This window comes from Terrapene carolina, unplaced genomic scaffold, assembly GCF_002925995.2.
Source record: "Terrapene carolina triunguis isolate 2854851 unplaced genomic scaffold, T_m_triunguis-2.0 Scaffold85, whole genome shotgun sequence".
Lineage (NCBI taxonomy): Eukaryota > Metazoa > Chordata > Testudines > Emydidae > Terrapene > Terrapene triunguis.
The window spans coordinates 9,049,806-9,066,547 of NW_020664436.1; the positions used below are offsets into that span (position 1 = coordinate 9,049,806).

Genomic DNA, 16,742 nt, shown 5'->3' on the forward strand with positions numbered 1-16,742 from the left:
GGCGCTGGGGTGAGGGATGTGTTTCGGGGGGTGTAGCAGGGTGGTTACCCCACTCCTGCCCTGAAGGGCTTAAAACAGCCTTGGGGGAGGGCTGTGGCAGGGGAAAAGCTGAGCTGATTGGGGAAGCCGCTGCAGCTGGGCCATGCCACAATCAGGCCCCAGCTGGCCTGTATAAAAAGGCTGTGAGCCAGAGGAAGTCTCTCTCTGCTTGTAGAGAGAGAGAGAAGGGTCTGGCTGCTAGGGAGTTGAGCAGGGTACTGGGAGTGGAGCAGGGCTGGGGAAGGCTAGAGGAACTGGGGAACTCCAGCCTGGAAAACCCCCAAGCTGCGGACCTAGCTAAGGGCCTAAGACCAGTACCAGGGCTGCAGAGGGGCAGCCCAGCTATAGAGGGAGGCAGCAGGTCCAAACCCAACCTTGCCTGTGATGAGTGGCTGATATACTGCAGTCTACCCCAGGGCGCGGGGGCTAGTTGGTGACTGGCAGTAGCCTTATACTGAGGTGAGGTGGGGATTAGAGGATTGGGGGTTCCCCAGAGAGAGGAGACCAAGAGCCAGAGTGTGGGGGTATTGCCAGGGGGCAGCACCCCAGATCAAAGGGCACCGGGGTCCAGGAGGGACACAGAGCCAGCGGCAGTGGAACACCGACCTGCAGAGGTCGCTCCAACGGCTGGATGAGCTAATTCCCGAGAAGATCAGCAGGAGGCGCCACCGGGGTGAGTCCTGCTTGCTTACACGGGGGCTGGGCGGCGCTGGGGGGGGGGTAGGGGGGGACAGGGTTCGGCGGGGCTGGGTGGCGGGGGACGCATGTTTCGGCGCGGCCTGGGGATTTCGGCCCTCAGCTATTTTCTTTGGTGTAATATGGCCCTCGCCGCTTTACGAGTTGTGCAGGCCTGCCATAATCTGTACTCATGTATAGTCATCCTGATGTTTTCTTCCAGGAGAGGAAAAATTTCAAATGATGACTTAAAACGCATCACTTCTAAAACATTTAAAGACATTTCAATAACAAAGGTGTTCAAGACATTAAAACTGCCATCTCTACAGTGCTCTTTTCATGTGTAACAGAACAACTAGAAGCCAATCAACCTCAGCGGAACTCGATAGTTCAGATCCCATCAACTTCTGAGTAGTTTCAATTATTTTTACCAATAGGTATTATTTTACATTTATGGAAGGTAATGTATATTGCCTCCACCCCATTACACTTCAGATGAATTTTAAATATCTCACAATCCCTCCATAGTTTTCAGTAACTGCCATCCATCACAACTTCAAAATTTCCTGTATACTTCCTCATCCAAATAATAAACAAACTAATCCATTACTATCCTGAAAACTACTCTTCTATTTATAATCGGACTATGGCTTCACCTTAGCACCTATGGTTTCCCCCTCAACGCAAAGTGATCTACATAAAACCTACAGTTCTAAAGTTATACATAAAGTCTGAAATAGTTGTGCCAGGTGCCCTCATCAACTAGAATTTCGGTATCAAAGACCCCTATACTCCCCTGGTTCCCTTAAATAAGTTTGTCTGTCAATGTACTGCCTTTGCAGATCCTTGCTGAGAGTGCCATGTGCCCCACCTCAGGAACCATTGAATCATATCAGAGTTGTAAAGTCTTAGTTCTAGCTGACCTAAAAAGGAGAGGACACTTTAAATGGAAAAATCAAGCATCTGCAAACTATACTTTTACCAACATGCTGGAGTTTCTCAGAGAGAAATGTCTATGGACAAATACAACTGCAGCCAAGGAAAATAAATCATTCTATAGAAAAAAAACGTTTCTGCAGATAGTAGCAAAAGTATTAAATGTAAATTACACTTATTTAAACTTATAATTGTCTCAAGGACTCATTGAAAACCATTATGTTCAAAATTGAGACGTATTTGACATCTTCAAAATTATGCCATAAACTGCAAATATAGTTGTCACCCCCACAGACTAACATGTGCTATATAATACTAGAGCCTATTTTATTAAACTAAAAAACTAGTAAATAGTCTCCTTCAGTTTACTTTTGCAGAAAAACTTTTGCTGTCAAAGGATGATCATCAAAACTCTCTACAAGGATGTTTATGATTGCCACCTGGACTTTGTTCAATGTTTACAACAGGAAAACTAGCCTACTTTCAGTTCCTAGAATTTGAATGAACTGGTAAAGGATATCCCATATTCTACCTACACCTACAGAAGCAGATACCGCAGTCAAAGACTGCTGAAGTTGCAAACCCAACTCTCAAGAGCTGACTAATAACTTCCACTAGTTCAGAGGTTCAGCTCCAAGTTCTAAAGTGGACTGTGGTCTATACCTGCCCATGTGATAGCAGGACAGTCTAAAATTAAGAATTTAAGTTCTTACAAATCACAGATCCAGAACCAGGGTTTGGAAAAGTTAATTATCCTGGAATCATTTGAACTGGATCCTCCAAAATATTTCTAACCTTGGCAAATCATGGAAAATTGAACACTACGAACAGTCATTCTAATTACCGCCCTGCATTCCACCCCCAATCACTAGTAGTTCATGGAATAGTTTCTTTATACTCTTGGCATTGACCTGGCTCATTTTTTTCTACACATCCCTGGCTTACAAGAGTAGGCAAAACAAGAGTCAAGCCTTCGTTCTACAGTCATTAGGCAAACTGGTGTTCTGCTGGCAGAGTGATAGTCCAAACCAACAATACTTGTACTCCCAAAAAACTAGAAAAATTGAATCCAGTCACAGATCCATTCCCAAATCAACAGTAAATTGGGGATGACAGGAGAAAGTATTGTGACATGTATGCAGCAGAGGGGAAAGCAAAACCCACTCCAGCAGCCAAAGGATGGAAAACACTAAGCACCTTCTGTATGAGAAGTGAAGCATACTAAAAAGAGGAGCAGTGTCCAAACTGAGGGGCAGATTTTGTTGTCTATGGTTGAATCTCTTCTCCTGTACAGAGGAGGATCGTCCATGCTTATGGTCAACATCTGACTTAAGATGATGACAAAGAGCAAACTTTTTGCCTGTGGCAAGCATCCGAGAGCAAATAGCATGTAGATTCATCGTGCAATTCTGTCCCCTTATGTAAACATTATGATGAATTCTTTACTTAGAGATCAACTCATCACCCCAACCCCCCTAGGACTCCTACCTCACTCAACATCCAGGTTAGACAGTAAAAAGTGATTTCAGTATTTTTATTTTTGTTGTTCACTAAGCAGATCTCTGCCATATTCACTTTCCTTCCTGACTAAAATATGCTCTGTTTCAATTGTTGTAAAATTGGAGTGTCAGTACAAGAATTTCCATACTGGATCAAAACAGTGATCCATCTAATAGAGTATTCTGTCACCCACAATGGCCAGTACCAGTGCATCTGAGGAAGGTCCAAAAACCCCAAAGTGAGTAATTAAGGAATAACGTGTTCACAGGGGAAGTTTCTTACAAACCCTCTCACTTACAGAACAGTTTACAGGGTTTATAACCATTCCACTTTTTAAAAATGTTATCCAATACTCTTGTTGTCATTATAGAGAAGTGAGATCCTCTCTGAAATTGCAGTTCTGTTTCTAGCTGAATTTTGGACGCTGTTGAACATCCCAAGACGAGTCAGACCAGCTTGAAAATTGATAGGGCAAGTCAGGATCCAGGGTGGAGCCTATGGCAAAAACTTGAAGTTATTTTAACAAAAAGAGCTTGAGATAGAGTACCCCAAAAACTGAGCTGTTTTCAAAAATTACAAAAGTTTAATACTTCTATCCACACCAAGGAAACACATGAATCTTAATAGTAAATGCTCTTTGCCAAGATCTAGTGCAGTGGTGCCCAAACTTTTCCCATATAGTGTCCCTCCTTACCAGTAACAGAATCTGTCCACGCCCACCACTCCACTACTGCACAATTGACTCAGCAGAGGAGCTTGGGCTGAAGGCAACGCTGGGGTCAGAAATGGGGACGGGGAGAAGCTGGGCTTAGAGGCAGAGCTGGCCTGGGGACAGAGCAGAGTTCTGGCTGGGACCGTAGCTGGGCTTGGGGGCAGGGTGGCACTCTCTCCTCTTCCCACCCCCCATAATGGCTGGCTTGGACCCCACCACATGCCCCCACAAACACTGCACCACACCCCCCTTGAGGGGCACCCCCCACAGTTTGGGGATCATTAATCTAGTGCATGTTAAGTACCAAAACAATGCCCATAACTTCAAATATAAACGTTATTAAGCCTTTAATTTGGAACTGCAAAGTAACGTTACAAAATGCTAGAAATCTTTTCAAATCACTGGCACAACTCCCCTTTCAGAACAGGAAGGCATGGTGAAAACAGGCAAAACATAGTTGCTTGCTTCAAAATACCCTTTAACCTATGGTAGTTGCATTATGTTGGGAGCCCACAAGTTTCAGCTATTCCACTGATTAGTGTTCATAAAGTTGTGCTTTTTGCTGTAGTTATTCACAGGGGAGAAAGCCCCAGACCTATGAAAAAAGGAAGGGTTCCAATGCAGAGAGCCTTCCTCTTACAGCTGCCAAGAAGCTGGAGCATGGAAACAAAAATTCCTTCCCCCTGCCAAGTATGAGTGGGGACCTTCAAATTTAAGAGACATTATTATTGGGAGACTGCCCCCATGTTAGCGAACAGAGCAACCAAAGACTGCAGGAACTAAGTTGTGCTAGGGATCTAGAATAAGCAGAACCAGGTCCAGAACTTCAGGATGAGGAAAGGAGGCTTTTCTGTACCTCTATGGGGAGCTAGCTGACATTGCAATACCAAACCATGAAACTGAGTGTTCCCCTCAACAAGGACAACCAATCTGGGGTCAGGAAGCCCAGAGAGGGAGTGCTGTTGTGGTGTAGGTTTGCAGGTCATAGTATGGTGTAGGTGATTAAGATAGCAAGTGTGCCAGAGATCATACAGCTGGGCTGCCCAAACCAAGAGCCATTGATGGAACCACATCCCCATTCGGGGCCACTCATTTGGTCACCATTTCGGATCCCACCCAATCACATTCAGACAGCTGCTGTGTATGCCATGCTGAGCACTTCCAGCCTGACTGGCAGCAGTGTCCCATGCACCTGAGGAAATGAAAAGTCCTGGCAGTTATTAGGGAGACTGACCAGGCAATGGGCTTTGCAGATGCCACTAATGGAACAAGTGCTGGCAGAGTAGAGGACAATTCTGCCCTCATGTGAAGCTATGTCCAGCCTTTTACAAATGCTGCGATATTTGTAAGAACCTGCAAAACTCTTTGTCTATCCCCAAATCTGTACATTATGTTTCACAATAAAGAGCTGAAAACCTTCTGCAAAGGATCCCTTACACACACTCCCTCCTCCTGCTAAAATGGACAGGCTGCCATCTCCCCTGCTAGTTAGGATAAATGAACATCTATTAGGGCTGTCACGCAATTAAAAAAATTCATCGTGATTACTCACACTGTTAAACAATAATAGAAAACTGTTTGAAAATATAGAAAACATCCAAAAATATTTAAATATATTGATTTCAATTACAACACAGAATACAAAGTTAACAGTGCTCATTTAATATTTATTTTTGATTACAAATATTTGTGCTATAAAGAAACAAAGGAAATAGTATTTTTCAGTTCACCTCATACAAGTACTGTAATACAATTTCTTTATCATGAAAACTGAACTTACAAATGTAGAATCGTAAGAAGCAGGTTGACCCAGCGGTGGATTGAGTAGATGGAATCCTTTATTGTGATACACCTCTACCCCGACAGAACGCTGTCCTCAGGAGCCAAAAAAAAAAAATCTTACCGCATTATAGGTGAAACCGCGTTATACTGAACTTGCTTTGATCCGCCGGAGCGCACAGCCCTGCCCCCGCCCTCCCGGAGCGCTGCTTTACCGCGTTATATCCAAATTCGTGTTATATCGGGTCACGTTATATCGGGGTAGAGATGTACTTGTTCCCCTGGACCCAATTGTCCAGTAAGCACTGAATTAGTTACAGCACACTCTTTTTGTTTAGGTTAGCATGCACACTCCTACATCCGTTACAATACATACGCTCCCCGAGTTATGTAAAACCAACGTACGCAAATCCGAGCTATGGAAAAAGTTCCGTAAGCTAGAAATAGGAGGGGTTTTTTGGGGGACGTAATGGTCGGAGATACGTTCCCCACTTACGCAAAATTCGAGTTATGCAAGGCGTTCCAGAACGGAATGCTTGCGTACGTCGGGAGCATCTGTACGCCAAAAACCCTTAAGTAACAGAAATACCCACTGTTAGTAAACCCACCCCATTGACTGATTACAGCATTATGCATATTATACACACTTTTACCTTGAAAATACATTTCTTTGCATTGTTTGTTGCTACAAATTCCCTTAATCAGCAGTTCTCAAGAGAGGTGGCGAAGGGGCCATGAGCAGTTCTCATTTATGTAGCTGGGAAAGGAAGGGAGGGGGAGAACAGTTCTTTACACAAAGGTATCCTTTAGACAACTACATTTTTAATGCAGCTGCAACACTTATTTATTCCCAACAAGCTGAAGGGGAGGGTGAGGGATGACACTTATTTATTAAGCGAAGAAACGGTGCCTGCCTGTGACTTTACTACCCAATACGATACCAGCGCACCAGCTGTTTCCCAGGTCTTTACTTAACCCTTACATATCCCAACAAGAATAATGTACAAAAAAAAATGCATTCAAAAACAAAACAATGTAAAACTTTAGAGCCTACAAGTCCACTCAAGTCCCACTTCTTGTTCAGTCAGTCTCTCAGACAAAAGTTTTTTTACATTTGCAGGAGATAATGCTGCTGACTTCTTATTTACAATGTTATGTGAAAGCGAGAACAGGTGTTCACATGACACAGTTGTAGCCGGCACCGCAAGATATATATGTGCCAGATGCGTTAAAGATTCATGTCCCTTTATGCTTCAACCACCATTCCAGAGGACATGCGTCCATGCTAACGAGGGGGTTCTGCTCGATAACAATCCAAAGCAGTGCAGACCGATGCATATTCACTTTCATCATCTGAGTAGGACGCCACCAGCACAAAGTTGATTTTCTTTTTTGGTGGTTCGGGTTCTGTAGTTTCCACATCGGACTGTTCTTTTAAGACTTCTGAAAGCATGCTTCACACCTCATCCCTCTCAGATTTTGGAAGGCACTTTAGATTCTTCAACATTGGGTCAAGTGCTGTAGCTATCTTTAGAAATCTCAGATTGGTACCTTCTTTGCATTTTGTCAAATCTGTAGGCTCTAAAGTTCTACACTGTTTTGTTTTTGAGTGAAGTTACCTACAGGGTGGATAAAAAAATCATTTTTTTTAATCTGATTTTTTTTTTATTTAAATTGGATTTTTTTGATAACATGCTTTGAGGAAAAAACCCTATCTAAAGATTATAGCTGAAAGATATCTCATCATGGAATAGGGATTATAAATTCTATAGTATGAGACAATATATTCATGTAATGTTTAAGAAAAGTTTTGTAAATGAGTTCCAATAGTTCATGGATTAGGGACCCCAATCTTATGGGGTTCCAGCGGCTTCTGTATAGATTATTTAGGTTAATCTTTCTATCTACCCAATGGGACTAAGTGCTCAGTCTAGAAGATACCATCAGAGATGCTTAGTTTTGTAGTTCTCAAACTGTGGATTTGTGTCTCCAGAGATAACATGCTTGTTAACAGCAAAAATGTTTTAAAATAAATAAATAATATATAGAGGTGAGAAATAACAGACCTCAAGTCCATTGTCCCTCTACAAATTTGTGTATGCAGAGTCAATCCCTTACCTCTCTCTAAAAGTGCAAAGTTTCAAAAAGTTCAATGAATAGAAGATTGTTGGAGGCGGAATATAGATCTGGACAAGGAGAAGAAGTCTGGAGATAAATGTGAGAAGGGAGGGACAGGCAATAGAAACAAAAGTGAAACTGTTTGAGCAGCATATTCCAGAAGTTTTACCGTCTTCTTTAGTATAGCCTTCATTGATTTGAGATCTACCATACCATTCTCTCACTAGAAGGGAAAACCTATAATGGCAGCAGGCCGTAAAAGAGACCCAATTTGGAAATATATGTTTGAAAGAAAGTCACATCAGTGAACTGAATCTGAAGTCACTTATCAGAGTAGCAGCCGTGTTAGTCTGTATCCGCAAAAAGAACAGGAGTACTTGTGGCACCTTAGAGACTAACAAATTTATTAGAGCATAAGCTTTCGTGGGCTACAACCCACTTCTTCGGATGCATTCAGAGACCGTTGAAGTGATAATCTCACTTTTAACAGCAGTAGCTTCTTCTACTGGTCTAGAAAGAATATTTTCTTCCTTTGGACTAATTCATTCCAAATTGAGAAGTCGTTTGGGACCTGAAAAAGCAGGAAAGCTTGTTTTTCTTTTCCAGATTATGAACACACAGGAAAATGAAGGTGAAGACAACTGAGTTAGCTGCAGAAGCCAATATTTTAAGTTTCTCATGTTGACCCGGCTGACATAGTCGATTTAATTTGTTTTAATATTTCATTTAACTATTTTAGTTAAAAACCAATTTTAACAAAAACAAACCTGATTTTAAAAAACTTGAATGTTTAAATTCAAATGCTTGTTTTATTAAAATATTATACGTTTGCTGTTGAAGAAAAAAATCCATAATACGTAACGTTGTTTTAGTTAAATAAAACAATTTAAGTGTCTGTCTGGTGATGTACTCCTCCTAATACAGCATGGCAAGAAAATCCTTCAAATATTAATGATTAACCTGTAGAATTGGAGATATTTATGAAGTCATTGGGAGGTGAACTATCTGCTTCAATTACCTTTGGTAAATGAAATAACCAAACAATCATTCATTCTCTGATATAGCTGTAAAACTAATCAAAAAAGTTTTCGAAATAAATCACTTTAAAAATGTATAGTGTGTACCTTCTAAAAATGAAACCTACATTTATCTCTGTGTTGTGAAGAATATGTATTAGCGTTATAACAACCAACAAGAATGCACTTTTATGTAGAAATCCATGATTAAATCGAGTCTTCCTGACAAGTGATTTAAATCAAATCCACCTTGGTTACATAACAAAACAACAAAAATCTATATTTTTAAGTTGCACTTTCACAATAAAGGGATTGCATTATGGTATTGTATGAGGTGAATTGAAAAATACTATTTCTTTTGTTTCTCATTTTTACAGTGCAAATATTTGCAATAAAAATAATATAAAGTAAGCACTGTACACTTTGTATTCTGTATTGTAATTGAAATCAATATATTTGAAAATGTAGAATATCCAAAAATATTTAATAAATTGCAATTATTCTATTCTTTAGCGGTGCAATTAAAACTGATTAATCACAATTAATTTTTTTGAGTTAATCGCGTGAGTTAACTGCAATTAATCGACAGCCCTAATATCTATCCTAAAGGGATCCTGAAGTCCCAGCAACAGATTGGGCATCTCTTGTTTGGCTCCTTGTAAACCCCATGATCCACCCAACATGTGGAGATGCAGAAATTCCATATTCTATGGGGCTCATGCAACTAAATCCTTAAGTGATTTTGAAGATATCCTATTAAGTCCTTATCTTGTCAAGGCATGGCTTGGCACTCCTGAATACGCTTACTCACATACCTGGGTTTTGCATATGCTCCAGTTTAACTCGCCCTGGATCTTTTCCTCTGCCCAAATCGTACCATGAATCAAACATCAGCTTGAGACCAGCTGGCAACATGATGGTTTATGTTGAGACATGTCACCAAGTTAAGGTTGCAACACAAGTGGTGAAAGAGGTGGCACTAGAAGATCTTGTTCACTATGTGCATAGCTTGCAAGTGAGCTATTGGAGCTATTACACCAGCAATCTCGACCCATATTAGAGACTAAGGTGCACATGGCGGTTAACCTTACTTGAAATAAATCTAATCCAAACAATAGTTGTAATGCATGTGCAACACTGGAAGTATGAGCTGACATGAGGAGTGTTAATAGGCATTTTAGAGGGACTACAGTCATTAAATTTAGGGAAAGATACCAAGTTTCTCTAGTGTAGATAAGGCCAGAAAAACACTTTTGATTTACACTTGATTCACACAGGTAAGGTTGCCTCCAAAACCATGAGAACTGGATACTTTTCCCTCCAATGAAAGCTCAAAGTCAAGCACAATTTCGTTGCTTACACACTATCCCTTGCCAAAGTTACACATTGGTTTTTGCCAGTGTCACAGCTGCAACTACCTCTTTAGAAGAGCTTTTCACAAAAGTAAGAGATGTTAAACCTTGCGTAAAGGCCAGATACACATTTCAGTAACTTGTTTTGGACCTACCTAAATTCTCTAAAGTTGCTGTAATTAGGGAAATTATTTATCCATTTTTCCCCTAGTTTAAGTTGAGGGCACAGAATAGCTACCTTCATTTAGAAGCATGACAGTGTTTAACTGGAGGATAAGTGAACTCAGAGTTTGGAGGGTGTTTTTGAATCCTTCAGAATGAAAGGCAAATCAGAAGTAAGTCATTTATTTGCTACATTTTGTATCAAGTTAAGGTAGTTCTCTGTATAAAAGTATTATAATATGTTGACTGTAGTGGTTTAATTTAATTCCAGTTACATAGCCCTAAATATATTTACTTTAACAGTGGCATAATGGAGTTGTAAGTTTATTTTATCAGTTAAAAATAAATAAAATCCTCTTCATTTTTTTTTTCAACTTCCAACTAAACACATGTAAATTAGGCAAGCAAAGTTCTTCTATTCCTTCTTGTGCATCATCCTGGTCAGCCATAAAGAATAATAATTTACCTTGCAATAACTGTGGTTCTTCGAGATGGTTGTCCATAGGAATTCCACTTTTGATGCAGACACACCCCCAGGCATGCAAGATCTAGCCCTCTTTCTGGCTAGCAGTGTCCATTAGAATCACATCTATGCCCTGGACATCCTCTCAGCGCACACACAACCCCCAAAGGCATAACGGGCAGAGCAGGGACAACTGAACCTCAATTTCTTTGAGAGTACAAAATCCTGTTGCTATGGGACTCCGCTGAAGCAAGGAAGGGGGGCATGTTGGGGATTCCATATGGACAACACATCTCAAAGATCCACAATCCCTGGAAGGTAAGTAACTGTTCCTCCTTCTTGGTATGATTGTCCATGTGGATTCCACCTGTGGTGACTAGCAAGCAGTGACCTGAGTCAGGAAGTGAGTGCTAGGAGTGCTATTTAAAACAAGGATTTCAAGACAGCTCTATCTAAGTGGGCACCTGTTCTTCAAGTCTCAACTAAGGAATAGTGCTGGGCAAAGTGTGGACTGATCACCATGTAGTGCTGCCTTGCAAATTTCTGGAATAGAGATGACCCTTAGAGAAGCCACAGAAACTTCCTTAGCCCAAGTGGAATGAGCTCTAAGCAGCAGATGTGGATACAAGATAGCTCTCTCGTAACAGGACCTATAGTTAGATACCCATTTGGACAACCTTTACTCTATCTGCAAAGGCTAAAAACAGCCTAGGGAAGCTTCTGGAGGGCCTTGTCTCATCCAGTTAGTATGAAAAGGCCCCACCACATCAAGGGTATGCAGTTTGGCTTTCCCTCTGATTTGAGGGGGGCTTGGAAAGAAAACTGGGAGGTGAATCAACTGATTGAAATGAAAATTGTGAACAGTTTTAGTCATGAAATTGGGGTGAGGCCTAAAAGTCACCTTATCTTTATGGAATACCACGTAGAGTGGACCAGCCATAAGGGCCTGAATTTCCCCTACCCACTAAGCTGATGTTCTGACCACTAAAAAGGCATTCTTTTTACTCACCTGTCTATGAAGACTAAGTCACTAGGTGCTCAAAAGCAGGTCCCAGTAGGTCACTTAACACCGTGTTGAGGTCCCAGGAAGGAAAGGGATCCCAGAAGGAGGGAAATGTGGTTGATTCCTTGAGGGTCTCATTCAAGAGTAGCATGCAAAAATATAGTATGACTGACTTGGAGAATGATGTGAGGATACTGCATGCAAGCTTACACTTACAGAGCTGATGGACAGTCTGAAATGTTTTATAATGAGCAGATAGTCCAGAATAGCAGAAATAGGGGTTCCAAAGAAGACAAGTGATGCACTGCTGCTCAAATAGAAAACCTCTTCTATTCTGCTGCACAAGTCAGTCTAGTAGAGGTTTTTATGCTACATGCTAAAATATTCTGGACTTCAGCTAAACAATTTATTTCAATGGCAGTTAACCATCCAGCATCCAGTCTGTCAGACATAACAATGCTGGAACTGGGTGTAATATCGGAACTCTATTTTGCTAAACCAGGTCCAGTAGAACATGTAATACGATCAAAGACTGTGTTGAGAGGTTCACCAGATCCAAATGCCACAATTGTCTGGCCCCAGAGATGCTTGGCCAATTCCAACAATCCTTCATTAATAGGCATGGAGGAGAGCAAAATTTGTAATTTGTGGAATTTTTCTTGCAGTATTTCCACCAGAATCTCCAAAGCATCTATCATGCCTCATGAGATGGAAGATCAATTGATCTTCCACCTCCTGCTGGTGTTCTTCCTTGCTGTCTTTTTCCTGCAGGTGCAGACTGAAAGACTGTACCAAATGACCCTCAGAAACAGACGTATGCTGTCTTATAGGAGAGGCAAGTGAAGGGTGGTGGAAGAAGTTTCCTAGTTGGTTGCCCACTAAGTTCAATAGGGCAATCTCTGGATTCTCTTCCGGACCAAAACAGCTAATAGGGAGAGTGGGGAGCAGCAGACATCTCCCTGATATGTTCACAAGGGGAAGAAGAAAATGAACATACTTCTTCCAGGGGAGTTGGGAGAGCTATCCTGTCTGTTGTCGAAGGGTATTCTCAAATCCTACCCACAACATGAACAGGATCACTCACTGGGACCAAGGCAATAGCACTTCTAAAAAGGACAGGTTAGAACAGCCGACGAGGAGAGCAATGGGGCTCTGGTTATGTGGTCACAGAGATCTTTCAGTATAGAGAACACCTAGGGTACTGAAAAAGTCTGTGCAGGAGATCAGCAATACCAAGAGCACTGGTACCAGAGGAAACGAAGACCACAGTTTCTGGTGGTACTCTGAGTGCTTGATAAGCAGCCAGTGCTGATGCATCAAAAGGACCCACTCTGGGCAGTGAACTGCCTTTCGGAAGAGGAGTATAAGCGGAGACAGAAACATGATGGGGTGTATTTATTACCCAAGCCTAATAGGCAAAATTTGCAGGAAATCAGTACAGGACCTGACTTTACTAAGCTAAATTCTGTATACAGCCATCAATACTTCCTTTGGTAGTGGTCACCAAAATCTCAAGAGAAGGAAGTCCTCTTAATGAAGTCTAACCACGTAATTTTAAAATCAATAGTGAAAGCAGAAGTATAGTAACATATCAGAATTGGATTTTTGTATAGTAAGGATTATTTCCCCAAACTATGAAATCCTGTCAGAATATTCTATTCATGAACTGGGAAACCGATCTAATCCTCATACACGGAACTTATTTTCCAAAGATCAGTTTACTAACCAGGACAGAAAACCAAAACAAAGGAAAAAGTGGACAATTATTAGAGAAAGTGTTGAACTTGTATGTCCACAAATGCAGTGAATAGCGAGCGCTTTTTAACAGAACGGTAAAAACATTATTGTTATCACCAATGAGAATGAATCAAGGGGCACAGAAGCCCTCAGAAAAACCTCAGAAGGGTTTTTGAATCTAAAGTAATTTGATATTAAAGTTGATTTGGAATAGAAGTCAAACATTACTTCTCAACCTAAAATAAATTTCAACTAACGTGATCTATAGCATAAACTTAATATCTGGATTTATAATACACCTCTACCCAGTTATAACGCGACCTGATATAACAAGGTAAAGCAGTGCTCCAGGGGGCGGGGTTGCGCACTCTGGCGAATCAAAGCAAGTTCGATATAAAGCGGTAAGATTTTTTGGCTCCCAAGGACAGCGTTATATCAGGATAAAGGTGTAGTTTAGATCAAGACTCAATTGGCACCACACAGTAACTGACATCTTCATCAATAAAGATTAAAGTAAAGCCCTATACAGTCTAGCAGGTTTGTACTAATAACTGGGAGCATGCACTGTGCATTGTGTATTACTTACAAAACAACAACGAAATTAATATAAAAAGAAATCAAGGACACTCCATCACATAATCCACTTTGTTTCACAACTGTTTAGCTTTATTCCTTTAATAACTCTAATACAGATGCTCCACTGGCACCTCATCAGTAAACGGTCTGTGTTTTATTTTCCAAAAACAAGGAAGTCTTAGTGCTGGCCACGGCGCTGCCCCTGACCATAAACCTCTGAGAAAAGCAAGGATTTATCGGGTTTGATCAACAGAGGCAGGAAAGCTCAGGAGGAACCCGAGAGGCCGAAGATACCGAGAGGAGCCCACCTGCCCGCCCACGCGCAACACCCCCCCCCCCCCCCCGTTTCTCACCGGTTTTTAACCGGGCAGCGGCCCGTCTCGGCGGGGCTGGCTGGGATCCCCAGTCTCCTCAGATACGGGAGCAAGGCCAGGACCGGGCCTGAGGGGGCGACTCCCAGCCCCCACCCCGGGTTACCCCCAGGCAGAGGAGAACCGGGGCCCTAGGAACAAACCGAAACAGGCGCCGCATCGCCCCCGCCGCTCAGCCGGGCGAAGGAGCAACCAGGGGGAAAAGATGCCGGCTGCCGGCCCATCACAGCTCCCTTCCCACCTGCCACCGGGTCCGACGCCCAGCCCAGCGCCAGCTGTTCCGAGGCCACCTCCCGCCCCAGACTCTGCCGAGCGGGGCCTGGCTCTCACGGAGCCCCTATCCCACGGGCCGGAGCCCGGGCTGGCTCCGCCGGCGCCTCCCCCCGGGCCAGGCCGGGACTTACCGTTGAGCGCCGAGGCCTGCAGCGTGGCCCCCGAGGTACCGTCGATGACTTTGATGGCGCCGCGGGCGGTCACGGCCAGGATGGCGTTGAGAGCCGGGTGGTAGCAGAGGCTACAGAGCCCGTCGGCGTCGCAGCGCAGGCAGCCGTCCCGCAGCAGCAGCCACTCGCAGGGGCCCGGCGCAGCGGAGACCGATCCGGGGCCAGCGGCCGCCGCCGAGGAGCATGAGGCCCCCGCAGCCGCCGCCGCAGCCATCTTCCCGGCTGCTGCCACCGCTCAGGACAACAGGGCCGGGGAACCGCTCAGTGACAGTCCCAGCGGCCGCCACCAGTCACCATCCGGGTCCGGGGAAAGGGGGAAAGAGAGAGCGCCGGCGTGAGCAGGAAGTGACGCGTCCCACGCCGGATACGGAACTGACAGCGAGTGTGAGAGCCCTGGGGTGAAAGAGGAAAAAGCAAAAGCGCAGTTGCCAACGGCTAAGGAAGAAAGGGGGAGGGGCCGGGCGTGCGTCACCGCCCTGTTTCTGGGGAGACTCCGCCCCCGACCCGCAATTCCCCTTAGCTCCGAGCTCCTCTTCCCGGCAGCCTCCGCCATGCCCGCTCCTGGGGACTGGGGCGGAAGTGCGAAGGGAACAGGTCGCCCGCCTCCTCTGCGGCTGATGTCACAGCTGGAGGCGTCCATCCCTCTAACGGGGGAGGGGGGGCTACCTGGGCCTGCTTTATTGTCCCCGCCTCTCACACAGCTCGTGCTGGGCGGGGCGGGGCGGAAGCGGGGAATCCCAGCCTATGAGTTGGCTGGGTTTCCCCGCCCGCGCCAGGTGCTGAATGGAGTCTGCAACGGGTTGCCAAAACCGTAATGTGGCGCGGCCACTAGCTGGCAGCCTGTGTAACGTTTCTTACCTGAGCTGGTAACAGCCATACCTGGTAGTGCAGTAAAGTATCTTAACGAGAACTCGTCTGGTCTCTCTCTCACGATGGCAGCTGTGTAGCCGGTCCATATCTGGTACAGGAGCCTCACCTAGTAACAGTCTTGCAACCTGTCATGTACAAAGAGTGTAGGACATGGTGTCAGAAGTAAAATAACCAAACTGGCAGTGGAGGAAAACAGAAACAAAAGGAAAACAGGAACAAAGGTTGCAAACAGAGGCAGGAAGGGATGCAACCAAGCTTCTGGGATCAATCTCATCAGCATGCAAATCTTCGATGCCCCCTGAGAACTTCAGTTTTGACAAACCTTTAGACTAGACAGACGAAGCAGTGCTTTGCAAGATTTTACATTGCTACTAAACTCTTCCAGGGTACTGGAAGCATCCATATATTGTCTTTAGTTTATGCTATAGATTACAGGCAGAACATATCTTTAAACCCTTTGCCTTTACTGATGACAGTATCTTGCTGCAGATTTATGTGAATGTAGAGGACGTCATTACCTGGTCATAGTGAACTATTTTTCCAGGTATGTAGAAATAACGTACTTAAAAGACATAACATGATAGTGTCAATTTTGTAAATGATAGTTTTACATTCCTAAGGGGGAGGAGATGTGATGGAATGCTAAAGCTGTATTACAATATTTAGCCATTAGCTGACACCATGTGTGACATACCTTACCTGAGCTGGTAAGAGTCATACCTTGCAGTGCATTCAAGTATCTTAGAGATACAACAGAAGTGTTCTCTCTGTCTATGAAGGAAGTGCTGTAGCCAGTCCAAATCTGGTACAGAAGCATGATCTACTGTAACAACAAGGAGTCTGGTGGCACCTTAAAGACTAACAGATTTATTTGGGCATGAGCTTTCATGAGTAAAAACAAAGCTCATGCCCAAATAAATCTGTTAGTCTTTAAGGTGCCACCAGACTCCTTGTTGTTTTTGTAGATACAGACTAACACGGCTACCCCCT

At 43.6% G+C, this 16,742-nt stretch overlaps 1 protein-coding gene across 1 annotated transcript in view; it reads right to left on the bottom strand.

The window, feature by feature from the left end:
* The window catches only part of BIRC6 (baculoviral IAP repeat containing 6), a 330,062-nt gene extending 314,883 nt beyond the window's left edge, over nt 1-15,179 (bottom strand). The window contains 3 exon segments of the mRNA XM_024194786.2: nt 14,844-15,099; nt 15,101-15,161; nt 15,163-15,179. Coding sequence (XP_024050554.2) covers nt 14,844-15,099; nt 15,101-15,161; nt 15,163-15,179 — 334 coding nt within the window.
* Nucleotides 15,180-16,742: the final 1,563 nt, after the last annotated feature.